We start from the raw sequence: 26,910 nt of genomic DNA, 5'->3' as shown, positions 1-26,910 counted from the left end.
TCTCCCCTGTCACTTCTTTAAACTTGCTATATAGACCTCACTACCTGATTGAATCTCAGACCATCCCCTGCAGGTGGAATACTATCAGGTCAGCACATGCAGGCTCCAACATATTATGACCAAGCTGGATGAAAACTGGCGCAGAAATATCCCACAGTTACTGGGGAGAGCTGTATCTGTCCCTTTGGTGTGGAACTCTGTCAGAATAAATGCCCATGTGATACCATCTAGAATGCTCTTCTACAGGGCAGTGTCATAGACTTCCTGCTGAAGAGCTGTGGTAGGAGGAAGGTCTCGTGGAGGGAAGCCTGGAGCAGGGGTATGAGGATGTCCCCAGTCTGGGTCCCTAATGGACAGAGGCATTTCAGAAGGTGGTGGTCCCAGCACCACAGGACTCTGACCTCTCAGTTGCTCTCTAACGTCTTGTTCAAGATTTGGGGGAACAACTAGCTGGTCCTCTGGGTCTTGCTGAGCAGGGGCTGCAAAATAACCAGATTTCTTCTTTGGAGCTTCCAAAGCTACCTCAATGAGGTTGTGGCTGTCCTCTGGGGCTACCACTGAGCCATTGGAGAGCTTCTTACCAAAGAGGCTAGAGGTGGAAGGTGACTTTTTCAGGTCAGAGATCTCTCTTCCACATACAGCCAGAAGGCAGCCATTGGTGGCTGACACCACCACACTGTTTTGCCGACGCATCTTACTGTTGCTGTAGTCTGAGTTCCGAGACTCACTACGAAGGTCGTGGTCCTTGGGACTCTCAGGGGGTCCAGAGCGCAGCTGAAAAGCACAACAATGGATGTCTACTTCAACCTCCAGCTTACTACCATTAGATATCACACCCTGTAATGGGGTCTCATCATCACTATCCAGCCCATTGTCAGATTGATTGCTGGAGAATGTGGCTGAGGAGGGCTGCCGCTGGAACAGACCTGGGTGGGTCCCTGACCCCAGGCTACCTGGACCCCCACTGCTGTGCAGAGTGGCAACTGGATGAAGGCTGCAACGTCGCTCAGGCCGGGCGTTTGGGCCAGAGGAGGGATGCTCATCAGAGGCTGTTGATCCTGCCTCACTGCCTACCTCTGACGCAGATGTCTCGCTGTTGAATTCTGAGGCAATTCCACTGCTGGAGGAAGGTGTGGCCAGGTCGCTAGAGGGCACAGAAATGGGCACGGGGGTTGGAGCAGATGGCCCTTTGCCCTCAGAGGTGGACAGAGGATGCTCACAGGTGCAGCTGTCAACTCCAATGTGCAAGGCCACCACCACCGCTCCCACGTTATCCCGGCAACCGTAACTCTGGGCAAGTGTGCAGAGTTTTTTGGCAGCAGCCCGGGGATCTCTGACAGCAAGCACAGTACTCACAGCCTCTTGGTAGGACAATTTCTGGAAGAGTGCCCTGTTCCCCAGAATCAGGAACTCATCTTGGGAACACAGGGGCTCTGTGTGCACCCAAGGTTTGGGCAGCACCCAAGGGTACAAATAAGAACAGCCAAGAAGGCGAGAGCTGCAAGTCACCCCACTAACCTTGTTATCCTGAAACACACAAATATCAGTATTCTCAGCATTAGTCAGCAAGTCATATGAATCTTTTTCTGTAGAATAGGAAGATATAATGTGATTACATTATACCTCAGTGATGATAGCCTTGGCCAGTTTGACCCGCTCCATCTCCTCGGCACTCTGCTCTAGACTGAAGACCTTTGACAGGGGCAAAGGCTGCCCATTTCGACACAACAGAGCCTGGCAAGTGCCCACGTTGGCCACAGTCAGACTGAAGTAACCTCCAGGCTCGGATGGCTCATGGTGGATGTAGCAGAGTAAAGCCGAAGCTCCAAGCTTTTGCCCTGCCATGCCAAGCTTCCTGTACCATGCAGGAGATAGCCAGTGATATACAAAGACTACTGCATTAACTGAAAGCCCTTAGCTGTGCTTTTGCCTTTTAGAAAGTCACTGTTTACATTTAGACAGCAGATGATGTGGTTTTACCTCCAGCACCTTCAGTATAAAATCACCAATTGTAACTGACAATTTAACAAAAATGCGTGCATCACTGATAATAATAAACAAAGCAACAATGAATATTTATGCTTGTCCAGGTTAAGCTTATTATTTTTTCATCTTTAATTGTGTCTTCATAGATGTGAGCAGAGCAGCGTACCTGTGTGAGGTAAGGAAAGTGTTACACATGTACACACTGTCCACACTAGTGTGTTGGATCTCTTCTGACAGGACATCTCCCATGGTACACTGTAGCAGACGAGGCACCTCTTCATTACGGTCGCCATCAAAGATCCCATAGGCTGCTTCAACGCTGTCTCCAAAGCGATCAACTGCCAGAACTGACACACACAGCCTACCCAAGAAGAAGGAAAATAGGCCTAAATTTACCAACGCACAACTTATACAACTGTGATGGTGCTATAATCTTATTATTATTATTATTAGCCACAAAATTACAAAGTAACACTACATAAACACGATTCTGTGCATACAAATTCTCTAACTTTTACATGCATGCTTGAGCAACCCACTGGGTTTAGGAAGAACACATGAGACAGGATGAAACCCAACACTGATCCCAGTGATGGTGCACAGGCTATGCCCTCAGAGGGAGGCCAGCACACTGGGGCATCATTAAAGATGTAGGTACATTGCATTAAACTCACAGGAAGTATTCTGCCTATAACTTTGATCTCCAGGATGGCTTGGTGTATGATGGCCACTCACAAAAGAGTTAAAGCATTGCCATTAAAACAAGTACACATGATTGTAAAATGTTGTCTGGTAAATGATGATGCTATCAAACACTTGAGACGACATGTTATGCTAAAAGAAAACATCTTCTAGTGCAGAATAACAAAGGCATAGTCATACAACTATGTTGTAATCTATGCCAACATTAGCTGAAATATACAGTCTATGTGCCTAATAAAAAGAGGGAATGGTGTTTTGGGGAACACAAGTAAAATGGACACAGGTGATAGCAGGAATCCGAAAAAAACAAATTCACGCATAGTTTTACACACAGTTGTCTCTAAAGGTTAAAGCACATAATTCACTGCTCACACATTTCATCTTAACAAACCGACCTCCTCAGGCCAACACCTCCACACAAGCTACAGAATGAGTAATTGGATTCTCACAATTACTCATTCATTCTCAGTGTGTGAAAGACAGCTGTTTTCCTCACTTGTTCCGCTGGCCGCTCATCTCGGCATATCCATGTTCCCAGAAAGTGGACAAGCTCTGCGAGTCTCCTGCAGTATTAACTGGTTTCTGGTCTAGCTTCAGGGTTGTAATATGACTGGAAAAAGACCCAGAGTGAGAGTTTAAATCTTAGATGAGACATTATCAATGTACCACATGTAAAGACTACAGTATTAGTAATAAAACAGATCCATGTCCACAGTAAACGGGGGCAGTGCAGTGTCTAACCTGAACAGGTTGAGGGTTTTGTGCTCGAGCATGAGGTTGCTGTTGCCTGTCAGGTCAAGCTCCTGCAGCGTGGCCGGGAGAGAGTCTGGAAGCATGATCTCAGTCAGCTCATTACAGCTAACATCTACCAGCTGTAAAATATGAAAAATCAAAAGTAATTAACACACATAGCAGCAGTTCAAATACATGTGGCAAATTTGCATATTGCACCATTTCTATATCCATGGCAACTACTGACAGAAATGACTGAGTTTGTGCACATTTCTAAATGAAAACCACCTTGAAAGACCCCTTAACTCCTCTCATAATTCATCCTCTCACACCTCCTGCTTCTGTAACAGACTCACAAGCATATGTTCATGGACTCATTCTGACCTTAATCTCAGGCAGGTTGAGGACCTCAGGGAAGACGCTGATATGGTTAGAGTGTGCAATGAGGGAATGTAGTCTCTTACAGCTGGACACAGTAGAGGGGATGGTCTTCAGTTTATTACCACTTAGATTCAGCTCTTCCAACAGCTCCAGCTTACTAAGCTTACTAAAACATCCAAACAACCGAACACAGTTCAGTCAGAGCCTACACTTGGCACTGCACACACGATGAAGAGTTTAAAACTGCAACAACCGACAATCACTAATAACTATTACAATGTATGACACACATTAGTCCATATAACATTCATACCACCATCTCTTCAGTGAGAAATATAATTGCATCTAGTCACAAATAGGATGCATATACCTGGCAGGGAAGGACATCAACTGGTTATAGGCAATGTGTAGGACCCTCAGGTTCTGATGCCCCACCAGGAGGGCAGCACAGTTCTCATTCAGGTTATTTCCCGTTAGGTACAGTTCTTGGAGAGTACTCAGACTTTCCTCTGATTGGCTGCTGGGAGGGATTGTCTCCAGAGCGTTGGCAGACACATTCAGGTACTTTAAACTGCAGGTCAGTTAAATGGAAAACAAAGAGTGGAGGATTACATAGTTATGCAGGCAAGAGGGTTTTACTAATATTATATTACATTCATTCATTTAGCAAATGCAAAGTGATTCCAAGTAAGGCAAAATACAATTCAAGTATGTGGAATATTAAACAGATTCATGGGATACTAAACAAAACTTGACCAGATGAACCAGATTTGCTGCAGCAAAAAAATAAAAACATTTTATACTAGATATTTACACATACTTAAAACATTTAGCAATATAGCTATAAATGCATATTAACAATATTTTTGATCGATGCAGATGCTAATGCAAATGATGTGGACATAAATTTTAATGAGTGACCCAACTGAACAAAATTAGTGAAAAATTAACTCTCAAGTGGCAAACAACTATGAAATGGTAGTTACAAAAACATCTCCAAACAGGATGATTGATAGAGAAAATCCATATAATTCTCTCACTTTATGGAAAGTACGTCAGAACATTTACTGTAAAACGATGAGATGCTCTAAAGGACTCACTGCATCTTACTCCAAGAGACAGAGCTGCCTAATGGCTGATATGTGATTCATATGACAGGAAATGGGAGAGCATGAGTTTTCTGTGGCTCATATTACAGAACCAATCCCTACCAACCAGAGCCTATAATACAGGCAGTCTACTGTTAATATGTTACAAGTACATGTTTTAACTGCATCAGTTCCAAGAAGTCTGCATGCACTTACTGCCCACATTGCACTGCATGTCTTTACTGTCAGTACATGATTATCTAAAACGATGATAGTCCAGTCGGATTCACAGACATTTCTTCGTGCATTCTCTTAGGAAAGCCTGTGTAGGACTGAGAATTACTGGAGCACAGAAGCCAAAGAGCTACACAGCCATGTCATAAGGCCACAGGGCAGAGAAGCTCAACTGCAGCTCTCACACCACCTGTCATATTCTGAAAGAAAAAGAGAGGGAGAGAGAGAGAGAGAGAGAGAGAGAGAGGGAGAGAGGGAAAGAGAGAGAGAGAGAGAGAGAGAAAGACAGACAGACAGAGAGAGAGTGCAAGGAGAAGAGAGAGAGACAGAGCCTCGGAGTGACCTACTTTAAGGCCTTGTAGAAGAAGCTCTCTGGGAGTTCGGCTAGCTTGTTGTGCTGCAGGTCGAGTGCTTCCAGAGGGATGTGGTCAAGTAGGTCAGGCAGTTTCTGTAGCTGATTGTTGCCAGCTAGCAATTTCCTTAGACTCAAGCTGCTGAGCAGTCTAAAGGTGAGACAGACAGTGAAAGAGAGCTAAGGGAACTGAAGGAGAAGACCCATTGTCTCTTTCTGTGCATTTGCGATCTGGAGGGAAGACTGAGGCATAACATTTCCATAGAGAATAACTACGTCCTGTCAACTGGCCTATGTAGCAAAACAGCACAACTCCTTCCAGAGAAAAAAAAAAAAGATCCCAAATGGGGACCAGGCATTAAACTGAGCATTAGTCATTTGGGAGGGTTTTGGGCTGTTCAAATGCTAATGACTGTGATGTCAGTGTTGAATTATATGAGATGCTTGTGCTTTCATCTCAGTGCTTTTGCATAATGCTGTTCTGGCATCCTAATATTCAGACATACTGGCTGCAGCTACCCAATCATTTGTCCGTTGACAAGCACATCCCATTTTCGTACAACTTTCAGTCTTGCCATATTGTAAAGCCAGTCAATGTTAATCATAATAATATGCTACACAGTTCAATACACAGTTGCTATATGCTGACAGTGAGTAGAGAAGCCTCAGAGAAAATCAGGTCTCTTGTTTGCTCCTATTCAGCGAGCTGCAGTGGAAGAATCCAAACAGCACTGCCACAGGGGACAAACATTACACACTTACCTGGCTGGCAGCTCATACAGGTGATTATGAGAAACATCCAGCACCTCAATTTTCCTGCTGTCGCAAACCCAGTCCGGAAGGTATTCTAGAAGATTCCTGTCATGAATAGAGAAAACTCAGAACGCACACAGGAAAGAGGGAATATAAACAGATGCGCGTAAACAAGGTTAAATACCTGAAGGGAGTATGATGAATGCAAAGTCTCAACTGAGTAGTAGATAACACCAAAGCTACACAGATAATATGAATATGTATATTACTAATCGTTATGTGCAATTAATAAAACAAATCAGTTGCCCACGCAAAGCTCACCATGACAAGTCCATATGAGTCAGCTGACTGGGAACTGGGTAAATGTTCACCGTAGCCAGACCTGCGGGAAGAGGCATGTTCACTGATGTGTAACAGGAAGCATGTGCCATAAAACAACCATACGAGGATGAACATAAACAGTACGTTTTATCCTAAAACCTCTTCAAATAGCACTATTTGTATTTGAGTGGGAGAGTCCGTTTATTGTATTTTTGGGGAATATCTCACTGATTTTGTTTAATTGTTCTGACCACAGTGCACAGACACAAAGCAACAAACTGTTAGTGTTGGGCAGATTAAAAGGGAGTCTATGCATTGCATAATGTTAAATTTATCTGGTGAAAGTTTGCAGCTCAAAGGGCACAGATAAGGAAGGAGGCAGTGACATATTTAGAGAGCTATAAATGTTAATTGGGAACAAGTCAGATTGAGAGCAAGTGAGACACACTGGAACTTTGACTCCATAGGCAGCTGTTGTTTACATGAAAGAGCTTTAAAGCACAGGATTTCAGGTGTTATGGTAGAAGCGGCAGCTCTGCTTACGGTTGCTGTTGGCATGGAGTGTGCGTAACGTAAAGCCACTCAGAGTCAGCGCCCCCAGTTGGTTACGCTGGCAGTGCAGGGTTTCCAGATTGCAGACAGAACTGAGGTCCAGAGAGGTCAAACAGTTGTCTCTCAGATCCAGGTGAGTTAGCTGCTTCACTGGCTCAAGAGTTGCACTTTTAACACAACTGAGCCCGTTCAATCTGCAGCAGACAACAAAAATACTGTTACATCAACAAACAGATACTGAGACAGTCATTTTGTCAGTATGGATGAGTAAAGTAGAGAGAAAAATTTCAAACAGAGAGACAGTATTCAAGAGAAGATTACTGACAGACACAGAAGTGGAGCACTCAGACAAACTGATAGACTATTGTGGTGGAATGACAAATATACACTGCAAAGACAAAAAAGATGGCCGATCACACTGTATGATTAATATTCTGGGGACTTTCCCCAAAAAAATCATTTAAATGTTCTACAGGGTCTATGACTGGAGCTCTGGACTTGATTTCAGAGGGAACTGAACACACTCAAAGCTGGTTAAATACAACTTTATGATGGATACCATGCAATATGTAGGGACGATGTGACTTGCTGAAGAAAATACAAAGACAAATGATAGACGGTCCAAGAGAGCCCAAAAAGCTGTTGTTTATTTCACTATATGGCCTATGTGGTCCCAAATTCCAAGACACATCTATTGACCATACAAGTTCTTCCTGACAGTAACTTCAGAAGACAGCATTGTGTGAAGCTAAGGCAACAAGTGGAGGACAACAGAATGCAAAAAAGTTTGTTCTAGTATCTCAGTCTCCCGATAGTTTTTAATCTCTAAGCTTAAGTCTCCGAGCAGAGCTAATTTGGCTTGCTGAAAGTAAACATGAATGAAAGTAACAAACCAATTAGTATACGTACACCCCATATATTTTTAGATATGACAAAACATTTAATGTGACCTGAACCAAACCATTCTGAGATCTCTAGGTCAGTAGTCATGGTGAGGTTAAATCAAACTGAGGCTAGTTCATACAGCAAAATGACTGTTACAAATACACCTGCTCTTCATCAAGGGAAATGATAACTACAGGAAATGAAAACATCCAGGTGCACTATAGTGAATATCAAAATAACTTACAGATGAGTTAACAGACGATTTCCTGAACGGAACGGAACCTAACCATTTAAAAGGAGCCCAGTGTGAACGCATTCTCAGACACAGATCACACAGCAGTATAGTTCTTGAAAGAGTCTGGCTTGCTACCTAATCCAATGCAGGTGCATCAGGTCCCAGTAAACCCAACAACCCCACCCAAACCCCCACAAAATATCTCATTTTCACAGTGAGGTAGAGAAACCTAAAATAAACCCATACAAATTAGAAAAAAAAAAAAGATTCTCCTGATAGATGCTGGAAAAACAAGTTGAAAATATGTCTAATATGAAATTGGCCAAGAACGCCTGTGTCGTAGAGAGCCACTGCTGGAAATACATTGTGCTCAGTCTGTCATGTCTCTGCCCCCCCCCAACGCTGTGATTTACCGATAGAGCGCTCTCATTACCATTGTATATTGATTGTGCATTATGCATGAGGAGACTGACAAGAGTATTAACTGAGAGACAGCAGAAAGACAGGAGTAAAAGAGAGTTAGGAAGGGAGGTGAAGAGGGAAGGAGATAGAGAGGGAGAGAGAGAGAGAGGGAGAGAGAGGGAATGGGATGCTGCGAGATAGAATGCCAGTTTCTCTAATGCTTCACCTTAGGTCAATGCTCTTTAGGTTACTCATTCGAACCAAGCTGCCAAGCTCCAGAGACTCCACCCTGTTCCCTGCCATAGCCAGCTTGTCCATAGCAACGACTCTCTCGAGCACACTGGGAATGTGAGGGAAGTTGTTGAAGGAAAGCCCCAAGCTGCTGAGCTGTTCTAGGCCACCCAGCTCCTCAGGCAGAGAGCTCAAGTGATTTCCATCCAGAGAAAGGGTCTGTAAGCTTTAGAGAACACAGAGAAGTCAATTCTCTTTTATTCCATGTCAGTTCTTTCTCTCGGGTTAAACTGCTCCTGTGCCTTTCTACGAGATTAATAAAAGTTTTCTATGCAAGTAATTGTGACTTTCCATTCAGCCCCTTCATATTAAGCACCTGCCTTCTTTAAATGGACTTAGTGCATTAGAAGTTGGCTGATCTGAAACTCTGATTTAATTTGGTTGCATAATAGGATCCAGGAGTTCTCGTTCAGTTAAAATCAAAAACTTGCTACGCTGAAGGCTGTAGTGAAAACTAAACACGTCCACATTATCGAGCAAACAAAGGGATAATTTCAAACTGGCACACGTGTCAGTACCATATGTGGTCACTTCACTCTTATACAAGCTGTCTCTAAAATATGCAGTTGTGAATGTTCTATTTACTTGTGAATGCAATATTTACTTGTGTATGTGTCTGAGCAACATTAGAATATAACAAGAAAAGAACACCAACCTCAAAACAGCCCGCCACATTATCTCTAAAACAGGGGACTGAATATGTTGCATTTATATCACTGGGTTTGTATTTCACTGTGATGCGTATTTGTGATGCATAGACCGGGCACACTGCTCACCTCTGAAGATTGCCGATTTGTACAGGGACAGAGCTGAGGCCATTGCAGGAAAGGTTGAGCTCAGTAAGCGTGAGAATCTCGCACACTGACTCTGGGAACACTCCGAGGCGATTGTGGGAGAGATTTAAACTCCTCAGCTGTGAAAACCTGGGAGAAAATTATAGAACATAAAGTAGAACACATTATTGTGCTCTGGTAAGATTAGCATGTGATATTAACGTACTTACATAACATACAGAAGTTCACATATTTGGTTCAGATGCCTTCACCTGCTTCTGATTATATCTGACGTGTTACAGTCAACACAAATCTGTCCCTACTTTTTTACTTATACAACATCAAAAGCATTTCAACCCAAAAAGCAATTTTTGGCTCTTGTCTCCTCCTTTGTGTCTAGTTGTCCTTTGAAATCATAGCAATAACTCAGAGCAATAAAGTATTTTTGTTATAACAGGCAACTCACTCTCTTCATGGGTGGATGATTTTCTTAGCTGACCCAAAACCCATCACAACCCCCACCCATAGCAAACACAATCAGCCTCCTTCTCTCTCTCTCTCTCTCTCTCTCTCTCTCTCTCTCTCTCTCTCTCTCTCTCTCTCTCTCTCTCTCTCACACACACACACACACACACACACACAGAGACACACACACAGACACACAGACACACAGAGACACAGAGACACAGAGAGACCCTTTACACCCATATCAGACAGACTAATACTTGACAAAGAGGAGCTACAGTATCCCATGATCAAAACACCACCAACCTATGACATTCCCCTCCAGACAGAGAATCAGAATTACCTAACATAAAGTAATGTGATTATCAGAATATAGCTCAAGGCCTGCTGAATGGCCTGGCAATGAATGAAGTGATGCGGAGTAATGGCAGCTCCCTCCTCCTCACTCTGACAGCCACGGAGGTGGCTGCCTGAGTCACAACATATGCTGGAGCTCAGACTGCATGAGGGAGCCCCCGCCCCCACCTGTCAGCCTCCCCTCTTCCACCCCCATGATACGCCTGCCATTTCTAAATATACTGAATACACTGTACAGCTGAGACAGGCACACAGAGAAGGAAAGAATGAGAGAAGAGCTTGGTTTGAAGAGACAGAGACAGAGAGAGACACAGAGAGAGAGAGAGAGAGAGAGAGAGAGAGAGAGAGAGGAAGAGTAAGGGGGAGGGAGAGACACAGAGAGAGACAGAGGGGACAGAGAGGTAATAAATGGCACATTAGAGGAAGTATTCCTGTGTATGACTGATAGGGCAAGCTTTTACACTTGGTTGCCTTCATTTCTGTCTCTCTTTGTTTGCCTCTCTCTTCACTTATGTCCTCCCACCCTGTTCTCTCTCTCTCTCTCTCTCTCTCTCTCTCTCTCTCTCTCCTGTTTACTGCTTGGTCCCCCTTTAACGATAGCCATCCAGTCAAATACAACTCAGGGTAGTTGATGATTAACATTTAATTGCGTCATCTCTTCTGTGAATTCCCAATTGCCACTCATTCTAATAGGTTCTATTTGGATAGTGAGGCCAGCCACGGGGCTAAGCATCTCTGGCCAAGTAGAGGACAATGCTTAACTCAACCATTATGCCTCCACATCAACACCAGGGGTGAAACTCAACCAGCTGCAAATCTTTAAAAAGAAAAAAAAAATAGGAAAAATGACATATTCCTTATATGCATATTTAATACCCAAAAGAATTTCACTGTTAAGTATACAAAAGGCTGGTCCAGGAATGGCAAACATCGCAACAAGCATTATTTAAACATTTAAACATCAAATGTGGATTTGAATATAAGTGCACTGTGAGAGAGGAGGACAAAAACTTTGGAGTCAGGTTTATGTCTTATGTTTGGTCAGGATAATAAAAAGTGAGTAGCCACGTAGGGGTGTACCTGGGGAAATTTTGTGCTACAGCATCAGATTAACTTGCTTAGTTTAGCTGTAAGGTATTACCTGGGCAGGTTGAGCAGTCCTCCAGGACCATCCAGTCTCATAAAATTATGACGTAGGTTAAGATTAGTGACATCCTGGCTGTAGAAAAGGTATTCCGGCACCTGTTCCAGACTGTAGCATGATAAATCCACCAAGCTGATGGTCTGAGAAACCATCTTTTAAAAGAGAGAGAAACTGTGGTCAAAACACAGCACAGCACATCATAGCACGACACACACACAGATACACACTCACAGACACACAGGCACACACAGACAAACAGACAGACACACATAGACACACAAACAAGTATGGAATTCCAGAGCCATGAAAACTCAGTGATTTCTTCTTCAAAATTATGAATAGCTTATGTGCTGAGTCATGGTCAGAATTCACATAACGTTTTTGTGATTTTTCGATCACTTCTCATTCACTTCATAAATTGTCTTGCCTACAGCAACTCACTGTGATACAGGGCCGTGGTGTAGCAAAAACACACACCCCATGCATCAGCAGTATAGGGATAGTTGCAATTAAGGAACAGACCATGAAAGCTTCCACTCGCTGAGTCATTAGGAGCAAGTGTGTGAGAGTGTTTTTAAGTCTTACTCCCATTTAATGTCAGTAGTAGCAGAACTTTCCCATTGCTACTGACCTGCTAGCTGTTGTGCAAGTTCAGTATGTATCAATAATACATACTCAAAATAAGTTGAGTATGTATCACTATCATGGTTCTGCTTTGATATACTAGAGGAGCATTCATTGTCCAGTGAATGTATTGTTCACTTCAGCCTTTTATCTGTTTAAGTGTGAATGTATCCTGGGTCAGAATAGCCAAAGCTTGCTTGGCAGAGCATATCATTATATGACCATAACTGGATCTGTGACCAATTTCCAAAGCTCTTGGGGTCAGTGATGTGCACTGTTAAATGTACTGAGAAAATGGAAATGCTCTGAATCTTCACAGGCATGTCCAGTTGCATTAAAGAGAATCATATTTTGTTAGACTGTTTATGAAGGCAGAGGAGGAAGAGTGGGAGAGATAGAGAGCAATAAAAGAGAGCACGCATGAGAGGGAGAGGGAGAAAGAGAGAGAGAAACAAACAGGAGGAGGGTGAGAGAGAGAGACAGAGACAGAGAGAGAGAGAGACAGTCAGACCGACAGACAGAGAGAGAGAGAGAGAGAGAGAGACGCAGAGAGACAGAGAGAGAGAGAGAGAGACGCAGAGAGACAGAGAGACAGAGAGAGAAGGAGGACAGAGTCAAGGCTCAGTAGAACAACACCCTGTGGGACAGTGACAGCAGTAAAAGCTCTAGATGCTGTCAGGCAGTTAAAGCTCTAGATGCTGTCAGGCAGTTAAAGCTCTAGATGCTGTCAGGCAGTAAAAGCTCTAGATGCTGTCAGGCAGTTAAAGCTCTAGATGCTGTCAGGCAGTTAAAGCTCTAGATGCTGTCAGGCAGTAAAAGCTCTAGATGCTGTCAGGCAGTAAAAGCTCTAGATGCTGTCAGGCAGTTAAAGCTCTAGATGCTGTCAGGCAGTTTGGAGGCTCATAAAGAAGGTGCCTTTATTACTGAGCAAGGCCCTGTTACACAACAGAATGATCACAAAGTACATATTAGCTGCAACATCCCAACTCAGACCCCTAACACACACAAACACACAAGCACAGCCACAAACAACCTATCCTGGCACCTAAAGAGTCTTAAAAATTGGCTCAGTTCCCAATACTTCTCAGTCTATTCTCCTCCATCCTCTTTTTTCTTCTTCTTGTGACAGTCTCTCCTAAAGTCCATCACAGTACTCTAGTGGTGACTGATGTCTGATTCTTCACTTCACACAGGCCAGCATAACCCAGTGATCCAAGCACCCGTCTCTGGCTAACTCGATATTAATTCCTGTTTTGCCCCCTTTCCTGCTCAGTGTGTGTGTGTATGTGTGTGTTCAGCCTCGGTGAAGGTATTCAGGGCTCATTAGGGCCCAGAGAAGGATGGAATGCCCATTAATTGGATGATAGAGCTTGCATGAAGATGAATAAAGCAGAGTACAGTGCCCAAATGAGACAAAGACACACACATAGTCAAGATTAGAGAGTGTGTGCTTTTCCAGTCACATGTTAAAGATACACACACACACACACACACATGTACAAGTACATGCACACACATACACTCACATACAAATGTGTTAGATCAAGTTTCTCTTCCAGACAGCTGTTTCACCAAAGCTGAACTCTGCATGTGGCTAATACTGTGAATCTCAGTGGAACAGTGCCAGTCAACACACACACACCCACACACATACACACACAGAGAGGTTCATTTCTTGATGGGACATTGCTGACTAACAAAAAGTGTCTGAATAGGACTCATTATGCCAAGAAGAGCACTCAGGCTCTTTGATTAAAACTAAATGCAAGGCCAGGTAAGACAGAACACAGCAGCTCTGCATATATTACACACACACACTCACCTTGGATGCCTGCCGTTGCCACCTCTGGTGATCAGCCAAAGTGTCAAAGTTCACATAGTAAGTTTGAGCCTGGGGCCCCGCTGAGCTGAACATCAAACAGTGTTGTCTTCTTTTCACTTCTTCCACCTGCACATAAAGATGAAAAGAGGTAAAACTGTTCATAATGTTTTTTCTGCAAACATGAGTATGTACGTGGAAAACAGTGTGTATAACTGTGTTTCTGTACAGACTTGTGGCAATGTGGTTTGTTAATGCCTATGTACTTTAGGTTGAATATTAAGGAGAATATTAATTTAAAATACTTTCTTACTGATTGTTTGGTCTAGCATCCTTGTAAGAAAACGTATAAAATGGCCATGTGTAAAACAGTTTTGTAGTTGCATTTCTTTCTCTTTAAGCCTCCCCTATCAATTCTCAGCTGTGTTATTGTATCTCTTACAGAGGACTGTGTGGTTTGTGGAGGTTTACGATGTGAGTGGGAGACATCAACCCCTCACCTTCCCCCCTACCAGGGGCAGGATGTGCATTTTGCCCGTGAGGCTGTCCTTAACGGAGGCTACGATCAGGCAGGTGCCACAAAGTATGACCTGCCGCTCCGCCCACTTGTGCAGCTGCGTCTTTCCCTTTCTGACACTGAATACTCCCTTCAGCAGAGTGCGTTCCTGCTGATCCGCGTTCACTGGCTTTTCTGTGGACAGCAAACGCATAGCAGTCAACCGCTGACCACTCATAGAACGTGGCCTCGCGCCGGCTAACGTACTCACACAAACACACGTGCATAGGCGCCACTATACAAACACACCCACTCACACAGCCTCAGAGGATCTCTCTGAAAACAAGCTTTTCCGAGGCAAGACTGTCTCAACACGAGATACACAACCACACACGCTAACACCCACTCACACACACACACACACACACACACACACCGTAGTGTTATTAGTGTCACATAAAGTGAAAAGCACAGGTCGTCTCTATGAGAAACAGACACAAGGAAAACGTGTCTGCCAGCAGATGATGTCACATGTATTGGTCAGCTCAGCGTGTGACACTCTCTGGACGGTCACTGGGGTCTGGCTTAAACAGACACAGCTGTGTCATAACACCCCCATTCGGACGGAGCCAGTCAAGAACACAACACATTCACCACAAGACACAGCCAGCCTGCATATTTAATACTAGTGCAGTTATTATTAACGGTATTACTGAGGATGGCAAGATTTTCTCACAGTAGCACAGGTTATACAGAGGAAAATCCAGAATCTTCCATGTGATTTGTCACACAAAGCTTATGAAATGTTCATGCGAAATCTCACTCCCTTTGAAGCCCTCTCTTTTTGTTATCGCATTCCTCTATGTAGCGTAGGGCTAATCTGAGATTTCAAGAGGTCATATACTGTAGATCCCCACAGACCAACGTGACTGAGAAAACATTCAGTAATATACACACACGAGGGCTGAACTGATCAGACAAGCAGAGTCTCAACTTTTTAACAGAGCCACTTTCCACCTGAACACACACACACACGCACACGCACGCGCACAGACACACTTTTAGGAGATTGTTCTCTCTTTGGACATGCTCTGACCCAAATGCATCTGTCAGGTTGATAAATGAGTACGGCTTTTGTCACATTAAACTTGCCTCTTTCAATCTAATTATGTTAGTGGCATCTGCAGTACTTTTCCTGAGTCACACTTCTGAAGGATACATCAAAAAGCACTGGGTCTCCCGCTTCTCCCAGAGCCCAAGAACAATCAGATTAATTGTTGGTCAAAATCACACAAAGGAGACGGACAACCTTTCTCCCTTCTCTCAATTTCACTCTATTTGCCAACGTCCTATATCAGTTTTCTTAATACTTGGTGTCTGACTCAACAGAAATGGCACAGATGCAATATGCTCTTTGTTCCCGCACTTCTTAGGAAATGGCAAGGATCAAACTGAGGCTTCAGACAGTCTGAGATGTTATTGTCTGGGAAACTAAGAAGGGGTGAGTGCCTAGAAGAGCACACTTGGTCTGGGGTGAGATCAATTGTGGTGTTTCATCTCCAGGCTTCCCCTGCCGCCCAGTGCTGCTCAGTTTCTGACAGGGGACTGTAGTTGGAGGGGGAGCACACAGGGATGAGATTCTGTGTCAACCCAGAGCCCAAAGCACCTGACCCGTCAAAGACAGAGCTCCAGGGAACAGCAGGGAGCCCACAAGCAGGAGGAGACAGACATCCCTTGCAGACGTGGAGGCTCATAGGATTACATGTATCACCAGAACACATTAACAGACCACACAAAAAAACAAAGACAAATGTAAAACAAAGAAAAACAAATTACGAGGAAACACACACCTAACCACAAATGTGTCCAACCTCAGCCAAAGGAGTGACTTGACTCATAACCTAATTCCAGAGCAAACCACACTTTACTACTGAAGTAGTGACTCCAGACAACAAATGCAGAGATACACCCCGTACCCTCTCTCTCTCACCATCCTTTCATCTTTAACTTCAGCTCTCACCAAACATTTCAGCTGAAAACTGATGGGATGATTTGATTTCCCAACAGATATGCTTACTCGAAACAAGCAAAACAGCGAAACACGCAGAGATAATAGCTTGAAAACCACACATGAAAGTAAGATGGGTAAATCAAAAAACATTTTACTTTAAGAAGATACAAAAAATATCTCTTTTTTTTTCAGATGCCATGCTTTAAGAAGGAAATGAAGGGCCCTTGTTACACAATAAAGGTGTGTTAGACTCCAGTGTACACCAAAGCAGGACAAAGCTCAAGGACAGTCATACAGCCCATTATTTTAGCTATTTATAAAAAACGTTTAGTTCCCAAAAGCCCTTCAAATCATCATTAAACTTGTGACCTTTCAGCTATCCTGAAGATTGTCAACAAGCGTTTCTAAATTAGACATTCTCTTAGTATGCTCCTCTTTTTCCTTTGTGAGCTGAAATAATTTTACTAATATATGTAGAGCTCTACACACATGATACCACACAATCTCCATTCTTTTAGCCCTATGACAGCTTACTACACCATGAAGAAACCCTGAATAGACCGGCTAGCAGAGTTGAGAATTCACAAACAATACAATGTAGAAAACTAAGAGATAAGCAAAACCTCTTAAAGTCTAAAAAGAGACTTCAATTTCCTCTCCTCCAGACCGTGGACAAACATCCCTTAATGGAGCATACCGTGATGTGGTAATCTGGGCAGGTATTAATAATTGCTTGAAAATAACATAATAATAACTTTGCTTATACAACTAATCCATTTCATAATGAATAGCAGTGTTTCCAAGGCACCAAATTAGTTCTACAGACCAGGCAGATCCTCTTTATAGGGGATCCAATTCAATAACACTATCCTTCTTTCCTCAAAGATACAGAGAGTAATGTGGGGATACAGCAACATACAATATTCACCAGCAACCGATAAAAAGACATGATAAATTCTTCATATGGAGTCTGGCATTCACTGTTTAAAGCCCCTTTTTAACCCTGGTTATCAGCCACACTGTAAGATCTAAGGCAAACACTTGACTAGGACGAGCCACACATCAAAGCAGCAGGTGGCAGGTGGAAGCTCTCAGATAGATAATGATCATTCTTCATTTCTGGCCTTTCTTAATTGTCTCCCTCTTTAATATACAGAGTAAGATCTCTTGAGATGTTTCCATACCACAGTGACAGCATGACAAGGGGCCAAGCACAAGCTCTCTACACTGGCCCCTATTCCGATGCACCAGCCTTCACTTCAAACCTCCCAGCTTCCTGTTGACAAGAGACTTGGCTACACAGAGGCTAAGCTTTACCTCACTTCATTCAGCAACTGAACAAAAAGAGAGAGAGCCAGCTCACATAGTCACTTAACCTGAGCTCTCGGGATGGAACAGTGAAGAAGAAAGGGTCCTAAAATATTAATACGCGTCAATTCAACTGGAATCGTCACTTACGTGAGTCAAAAAACTTTTCCTAGTTGAGCCGCGCGTCTGTTTTGGCTCTAGGCATTTACAGAGAATCATTGTCTTGACATGACTTGGCTCTAACATATTCAAGTTTAAAAAAAGAGCCTTTTATTTACTGAAATGAATAACAAAGTTTGTTCAGACTAAGTAAGATAACATAGATTGGATTTTCTCTGAGGGGGGGGTGCCAGTGGGGGCGGAAATAATGCTCACTTTCATCTTTTCACAGAACCTCATGTATTTTGGATAACAATAAACATATGACACAGGCTTCTTCTGTGAATGCATTTTACTGTGGGGATTTCAGTTAATAAAATCTCCATAAAAGCACATCATAGGGAAATCAAATTCAGTTTCAATTGACAGATTCTTCTGTCTGCCAGGATAACAGGCTCAGAGCAGAACAACCACAAGGTGGAGGGAGAGGAAACCAAAGTTCAAAGCCTCTTCAGGACAAACCTCATACAGGGATACTCCCACCACGGATATGTCACATACCATCAGCATACATAACAAAAGCATATCGAAAAATTCTTAAAGGAAAAGATAATGAAAACAATTAACTGTATAAAAAAAATAGAAAAATCATTAATGGATTACTGATAAAAATATCATCTACGGGAAGATAAGTATGTTTGATATTACAGGAGAAGATAAGGGCTGAGTCATTCCTCTTCTGGAGAAAAATGTTTGCCCTTCAAAAAAAAAAAAAAACCCAATCAATTACCCAGATCAGCATGAACAATACGTGTACAACCCATCCAACTCATGAGCAGTGTCCTGATATTAAACAGAGTAATAGCCTGATGTCATTACCCCAGGGACTGCAATGATGACAACACAAAAATCAAGAGAGCCTGTTCCAAACATTTTACATCGTCTGTTTCCCTCTGACCAAATCTCATAGATCAAGGAATAAATATCAAAGGACAAGTACGACCACCATATAAAATATTTTCAATGGGTGAGATACCAGAGAAAAGCATTATAGTTCTGTAGATGGAGAACGAGGTTTGCTCTCTCCAGGCAAATCACAAATGGATAATAATAATAAGAAGTTGTTGGTTGGCATGCTGATGTGGCATCACTACAGCACACTCTGAGTGCCCCTCCCCAAGAGCTACATCCTCTGGCAGAAAATAGGACACAAGCAGATGGATCCATCTGCACGATGGACCAAGTGTAAGAGCCCTGGTCTCCTCTGACTATAAGTGAGCTGTGGTCAGGATCCATCTGTGCTCGCGTGTCCACGTCCATTATTCTACAGTCCTATGTGAGCTACGACAGAGAGGATTCCCTTATCCGCCGTCAGCGTTGCTCAGGCTACAGTACTCTCTATTTAGTTTTCATTTTCTTTTCTGATAACTAGGCTCCTGGCAGATCAATAACTCATTAGGTGGCTAAACCCAGCCAAGGATGATTTATTTTCTGCAGCCAGTTTGGCGGCGGCAGCAGCTCCAGCCGGATTTGTGTCCAGGAGGGTCAGTGTTGTGGAGGAACACCCAGCCGGGCCTGATGGAGCCGGGCCAGAATTGACAGGCCTCCTCTGAGCTACAGCTGGAGAAGTTAACACCACAAGCTCCAGAGCCATATCTCTGGGGCTATATCTGCTTAGAGTACACCTTTCATTAAGTAGTTCTTAGAGTTTACGCCTTGAAGTCGGTGTCCTTGTCAATCATCCTCCACAACACATTCTCCTCATCACACAGCGATTGTGAGATTTCATTTATGTGTCAAAAGTGAAATTTAAAAAAAAAAATCTCTATTTTTTTTGTAGTATATTCACCAAAACAAGTGTTGGCCTGTTAAGTATCTCATCGTTCAGTATCTACTAAATATAACTGGCTCAAAGTGAACTAAAGCCATTCACATGAAAAGTGTCTCTGGGCAGCACTGTAAATAAATTGTTTCTTAACAGCGTAAACCTGCCTCACCACAGCCCAAGAATAACACTGTGGTACCTCTAGAAAAATGATTGTGTTAAGAACTGAATTCAGCTCCAGTACTTCAGTCCTGCGTGTACTGGAATAGCTTGACAATCTCCTCAGTGAGTATAAGTGTGGAAGAGCCTGTGAAAGTTCCTGCCCAACACCACCAAGCCTGGGCATCAAATCCTCCAACGACGACAGCTCTTCACAGGCCTTGTACAGATGCCAGGGGTGCCAGTCTTGGCTGGGACATGTGTTCCCACAGGCTAACAAAGGAGAGGGGAAATCTCCCGGGGCTCGGCTAGTCTTTGGCCAACAACTCTGTCTCACTGGGAGGAGAGTCAGCCTTTTCTGTCACCACACGCACAGGGACTGGAAATGAGCCCCAAAGCATACTGGGAGGGATGACTGCAGCAAAAATGCCGCACCACAGATTCATCAGCCAAAAGGAGAACATATTATATTCTTTCCACAACAGGAACACTGGCTAACTGGTCAACTGCTATTTGTGATGTTTTAAAAGTGAAAGCGCTGGACACAGGAGCAGTGGTTAAACATAAACACAGAGTCCAACTTGTCACATTCTTCATCTCTCTAGCCTGTGCCGCCACCACCACGGCCCTGGGAGCTCAGCGTGACACTGACTCAGCACTGCAAACTCTCAGCCACAGACTGGATATTAATAGGAGAGGCATTACAGAACATCAGGTCCCCTGTTTCCCCTTACACCAAAGCCTATCAGCGGAGCTAAGAGGATCATTAGGCCTGGCCAAACCACGCATTGGCAGGAGGAGACGGAGGGAGACGTAGGAAAGAGAGAGAAAGAGCGAGAGAGAGAGAGAGAGAGAGAGAGAGAAGGACAGGGGATGGGGGGAGTGGGTGGGGGCAGGAGAGTATGTGTGTGCATGAACGCTAAGGACCGAGCACATGCCACAATAACGAGGTCTGTCTCACCTTCCCAAGGAGGCCACAGTTTACAAATTAACAGAGTGTAGGCCATCAATCCATTGTGTGTGGCCATACATCATACTGACATACAGGCTGTTCCTCAGAGCAACGGCCACAACAGGTGCTAGGCTGCAGCAGGGTGAGGGGTGGCACGATCACCTTGTGCCACTGACTGATGGCTTTTATAAAGAATCCTGAGCCAGGAGAGATGCAAGTTACCAACAGCAACATCTACATCCGACAGGCTCTGTTAAGAGCTGCCTTTCACTGCACTGGACGGCACTGAGAACTGCTGTTGGGATTTGGCACTCTAAAAAAACGGGTGGGATACATTTAAACAGTAGGGTCACCAGAATTCTGATCAATACTCTGCACTCATTCAAACAAGCTTCCTGAGACAAGTTCTGAATCCTGATAAACATCAAACTGGCATTCTGTTTTGTGCACACGATTATACAATACCACAGCAAAGTGATTAATACCAATACCTGGAGAGGAATGTGAAGCGTAGCCTTTTGAATGGGGAGGCAACACTGTATTTTCAGACAGATCCATGAAATTATGGCGGAGAATGTGAGCATCACCGGCAGAAAGAAAACCTATCTAGATTCATCATGAAAGCCTATGAGTGACATAAACAGCTAGTACTCAGTGTCACAGAAAGCGATTCGGCTGCCAAGAGGCGAGCATACACATTAAAACATGACACTAGAAAGCAGAATATCAGCTCTAGCTTTTTGAAAAGGCATAATAAAAGTGCTGTAAAAAAAAAAAATACACCAAAGCCCAAAGACATCCATTCTCAAGCCGTTGTACAGACAAATAAAATCAGCACACACGCAGCAAACAACAAAATAAAATGAGAACACAAAGATCTTTCTCTCCTAAGAAACAGGAAAAAAAAAAAAAAAAAAAGTCCAGACTCTGAGATTGGACTGCTGTCTAAGCCGCAGGGTCAACAAGTATTTGCAGAGCTCTGGGCTCCTATCCAGCCCAACAGGGCCAGCCATGCCAGTGTCCAGACCAGGCCCTGATGAGGGAAGAGTATATCTCAGCATGCAGATGGCCAGTGTCAGAGCCTATGAGACAGTACTCACCACTGTAGAATCGGATCATGCAGCTGAGGTCTGAGTTGGCGGCTTCGTGCTGGACCCTGAGCAGATCCTCATAGCCCAATGTAGTCAAGTAGTCGTACACCATCTGTAGGGGGCGCTCAGAGGGGTCCAGCCTCCTGCAGGATGAAAATAGAGCAGTCAGACAGCTGCCAATCTTGTTGATTCACATGAACGCATGCACACGTGAATGCACCCATGCAAGTGCGGCTAACAGAAAATAGCAATTAGTTTCATTACGCATGAGAGGACACAGGCGTTTCGGTTTAAAAGTAACAGGGCATAAGGCCGGCAGCTAACCGGCAGCCTCTCTTTTCAGAGAAAAAGACCCCCCCCCCCCCCCCTCCAATCAAGATGACAGATATTCAATTGTCTGAGAAGAATGCTTCTCTACAGTCAAATTTAATAACCGAAGATTCATCAAATTATCATAAATAAAAAAAAAACAAAAACAAAGCACAAACATCTTACTGCTGCTGAGTGACAATACTTCCATGGAACCAAGCACGTTAGCAAGACTATATCCAGTGACACTTTTTAATGTGATGGCATCTTTCACTTCATGAAACTGTCCAGGCTCATAGTCATCACCCAGCGTAAGGCCGCTGCCTTCTTCACCTGATTAAATCATCAACTCATTCCACTTGGTAACCCTGTTAACAGCTCCTCATGGTGCTTCTGAACAGGAGGCCTGTGAATACTGCAATCTGTGACAACTCCAGCCTGTCACTGACACAGCTCACGAACTCAGTGCCAGTCAGAGTCTTTGATCTGCTTGCAAACCCAGAGCCCTGTCAGCTACAGCCCAACCATTAAGCTGTATCACAGGCTGTCTGGGTCACTCCAGCCAGCGCTAACATCTAGTCATGATCTTGAAGTAAATTTGCAGCAATACTTACAGATGAAAAATCATAAGTGCTTCTTTCAGGTCTGAACCATCGCTTTTAAAATGAAAGTCAACAAAGCTTTGTGAGATACTTAATGGCTCCTTATAGCATAACTTAACCCTGGGAGACAGCAATAGAAAAAAAAGACACACACACACACACACACACACAAGCACATACACACTTACAATGAGAAGGGAACATAAACACCAGATGCTCCCTCTGAGTTTGCCTTATTCTATGAAACCATAATAACTAAATAGGCTCAGCTGCCTGGCTGTACCTCAGTTCCAGCCTGGAGGACTTCCTGAAGGCTAATATGATTTTAGCCATTTCAGCAGTCCAGTCATTCTGACAAGGGCAAAAAGAGGGGAAAGCATGACTCTCTTCTCCCTTTTAGGCACACATTCAAAATCTCTGCATACACTGCAGAAAACGGACACTGAAACACAGCAGGGAGATTGGCATACACACACATACAGTACATATACACATAGTCACTTTTCTGGGGAAAGGAGTTGACAAAGCATCTCAAGGTCTCAATCTTATCTGGCTTTTTGGGGGGGTTTGTTATTTTTCCAACAGCTTATTTACAATTACTGAGATATTGGACCCCAAAGAAATGATCATTATCATCATCTTCAACAACCACTCAAGTAACTACAATTCTAAAGTATATTTACCAAACACAGATTATAGGTTTGAGCATGCATGGTAGCATAGCACACCGCTGAACAATCACATTGCTTCAAAAACATGTCCCTATGGCCTCTTTTCCAGCGCTCGGGACAACCTTGTTTAATTGGCTGGATCAGGTGTATGCTGGCTAGATGTCAGCACTCAGCCATCGTGTCAACGCCTGGCAGAGGATTTAGACGGATCACTGGCAGCTTGAGAAGGATGGTGATTCTTTATGCAGAGCCCTTAGTTTGATGCCTCACTCTGTAGACAGGACAGCCTCAGTCACTCGCAAAACTACTCCCTTTTTGGTAACGCATATCCAGATTATTTAAAACTGTATTATTCATCTCACTCAAGTGTGACTAAGCAGAATATTTGCTCTTTCCCGCTCAAAGATAAACGCAGAATTAGGAATGTGTACGGATGAAACCGCAAATCTCCAATCACATGTGCAAGTAAAACTGAGGGGGAAAAAAAACACATTAAATGGATTTAAGCAACAGGCGGATATGGCCATTCACATGTCTTGAATTGCATCAGCACAGCTGCAAAAACAGAAAGTGGAACTCATTCGAGTCATTCGATATATGGGAATCTGCTAAGCAAATCGATAACGGAGAACGGTGTAAAGTGCATTCAGCTTCAATCATCAAATTTGTAATAAATGTTGAAAAAATAAAAAAAAACAAAAACAAAATTACATTAGATGCTAAATGTTTCTCGTCATGTCCTCTTGGCATGACCTATTTAATGCACCATATTGTACTGAGTGTTAGAACAAAAATAGACTTTGGGGGAGTAAAATGCCCTTCCAAGCCTTTTCCCAAAAGCCAGGAGGAGAGAGAAAGTGGGTGTAACCAGATTATAGCCCTGTGTTAGCGGCATTCTCATGCAGAGATCTGAGTTGTTCTAGAAGAGTGCTCTTACACATAATGCCAGACAGCAACGAGCGACCTATCTCTACCATGGGTCACCAGTTTCGCACACTGCATTTAATCAGGAGCACAGGAGACTGTGAAATGGACAGCACATAAAACATTTTTTTTTTTTTTTTTGCTTCTGAGGGAAACTGAGGTAATAATTTTTGCTTGATTACAGATCAGAGAGTTACACGGACGTGAATTCTTTTTTGCAACGCACAGGAAAAAATGTTACCTGAGCAGGTCCCCATGCAGCTGTAGATACAGGCCCTGGACCTCCCTCTGGGCACACAGCTCCTCCACTGTGGTGCTAGTGGAACAGAGAACCAGTCGTAGGTCAGGCTGAGATGTGGACGAGGCCTGGGGACCAGATGATGAAAGCTGAATGTCAGAGGCTCCATACAGGCAAACACAGCCTCGCTGAGCATCACCCTTCAGCCAGTCTCGCTCCCGCGAACCAAAACGAGTTTTCCGAGTTACACAACTCCGGCTTCCGTTCCGTTTCATGTTGCGCTGGAATAAAAAAACAAGGCCATGATTGTACATTGCTTGCTCGGTAAACCATACAGTGTAAAATAGAAATTAGTATAATTATATATTCTGTTCTGTTGAAATTTGGGGGAATATTAATCAGTGGGACAAAAATCCCAAAATTTACTATTTTAAGATCATAGCAGTTAAGCTAACAAGACTAACAAAAAAAAAAAATGTAAAAACAAACCCATTTCACATTTGTTTTATATTATGACAGTCAAGTTAGGTTTAAGACATGCTTTGGTGACCATGGGGAAAGAACTGTTGCTCACTGTAGGTACTCCACCCAGATATACAGATTCAGTGTAAGAATCACTGGCCTTGTTTTCCACAGTGGAAATTTAAGGCACAAATATTTAGACAGGGTGTAATCACGCTGGTGTTGTACGTTAGCTAGGCCCTACATCCAAGTCGGGCGGCCAGGCATCAGGTCATTAGTCAGCCCAATGAAGTCACTCTCCCACAATTCCATGCTTACCAGCGGAGGGCCAAGGCTGCTGCTCCACTGTGCAGAGGTGGCAGCACTCATGCCAGAGCCACAACCCAAGACTTAGTACAGAAGCACATCATGACAACAACACTAGTATACATACATAATAAACTGGACAATGGTCCAGTTAACCTGTGTCCTATCTTCACTCACCCAGCAAGTACTAGGCAGGTGGGGCATTTGTTGTTTTAACGGTGCAAAAGCATGTGATTGTTTCTTGAAAATACATAATGACTGGTTAAATAACAATATGAACCTTTTTGATTTTATAATGAGGACAAAACCAAATAATACACTAAAATGCCTACAGGTAAAGCATCCTTTTTACTGTGCCGACTTTGACAAACTTTTCATCTTCTGAGTGCACGGACATCAAGGTATGTTTTAAGAGATTTGTTTTAGAAGATTAGGGATACTGTGTCACCTACTGTGACAGACTAGCCTCCGGTCAACATGAAACATTAGATTGATCAAGTTGCTCTGGTAATACAAATCATTCTATTCTTTGAAAACCTTTATCTCGTGCTTGTATTGATAATTTTGTAGTCGATTATTAGTCGGCGACGAGTGATTGAAATGTTACGTTTATTGCGCTAAGCCTAACAAGAATGTTCTTTTACATTAACTCACAAATCATCTCATCGTTTGCCATCCGTGTCTACAGATATCCCGTAAAACACAGTACCGTCAAACGTAATTCTAAAGACAAGCCATCTCAGGGTGTTGACTAATGACAACTGCGGGCATGCCGTGTGGAAACGTTGCAGGCACGTTCTTAATGCGAGACTAGGGTCTACACGTTATGCATGGTCTGAGGTTTGTAGTGACTACTGTCTTCAACCCGAAAGGAAAGGTTTAGTGCACTAGCTAACAGGTTAGGTGTACATACTGTGGCAACATCTCGAACGCTACAGAAAAAAAATCTATTCAATTCTGTTACAAACTAAGGTTACAAAGAGACCAACGCTGCTAGGTAAGCAGCATTTGCAGTAACGTGCGTTAGCATTTTGAGGACATGTAAATCAGTATAGGATAATGATAAGTAAATAAAGTGAATGTCGTGTTGAGGATGATGCAGTTCATGTTCTTCGCCCTGATTCTCAGCGATAATCTTCTCTGTTCAGTGCGGTCCCTTAAAGGGCTATATTTTTACTAAACATAGTCCCCCGACCAATTTAACTACCTTTAAAACTCGTATTCCTGTTCCACCTCGGCTTCCCGGACCGTTTCGGTCGTTTAGACCGCCTTGATTTGATCCCGCTTCGTGGACCACCGGGCTCGGTGTTGTAGTACTGCAAGCCTTTCCATTCTCGACATCAGCTCCATTTTTTCGGTCC

General features: G+C 43.4%; 1 protein-coding gene across 1 annotated transcript; it reads right to left on the bottom strand.

The window, feature by feature from the left end:
• Positions 1-239: 239 nt before the first annotated feature.
• On the bottom strand, positions 240-26,910 carry phlpp2 (PH domain and leucine rich repeat protein phosphatase 2). The gene is made up of 19 exons (XM_030765754.1): positions 26,757-26,910; positions 24,785-25,062; positions 22,047-22,180; positions 14,597-14,787; positions 14,100-14,225; positions 11,651-11,805; positions 9,691-9,837; positions 8,850-9,080; positions 7,093-7,295; positions 6,550-6,610; positions 6,238-6,333; positions 5,471-5,626; positions 4,172-4,372; positions 3,805-3,967; positions 3,430-3,560; positions 3,185-3,298; positions 2,153-2,347; positions 1,624-1,855; positions 240-1,527 (listed from the first exon to the last, which is right to left on the bottom strand). The coding sequence occupies exons 2-19, from the start codon at positions 25,054-25,056 to the stop codon at positions 241-243; spliced, it is 4,095 nt and encodes a 1,364-aa protein (XP_030621614.1). The 5' UTR covers positions 25,057-25,062; positions 26,757-26,910; the 3' UTR covers position 240.

This window comes from Chanos chanos, chromosome 2 (assembly GCF_902362185.1).
Source record: "Chanos chanos chromosome 2, fChaCha1.1, whole genome shotgun sequence".
In the NCBI taxonomy this organism is placed as follows: Eukaryota; Metazoa; Chordata; class Actinopteri; order Gonorynchiformes; family Chanidae; genus Chanos; species Chanos chanos.
This window is presented reverse-complemented; position numbering and strand designations above follow the sequence as displayed.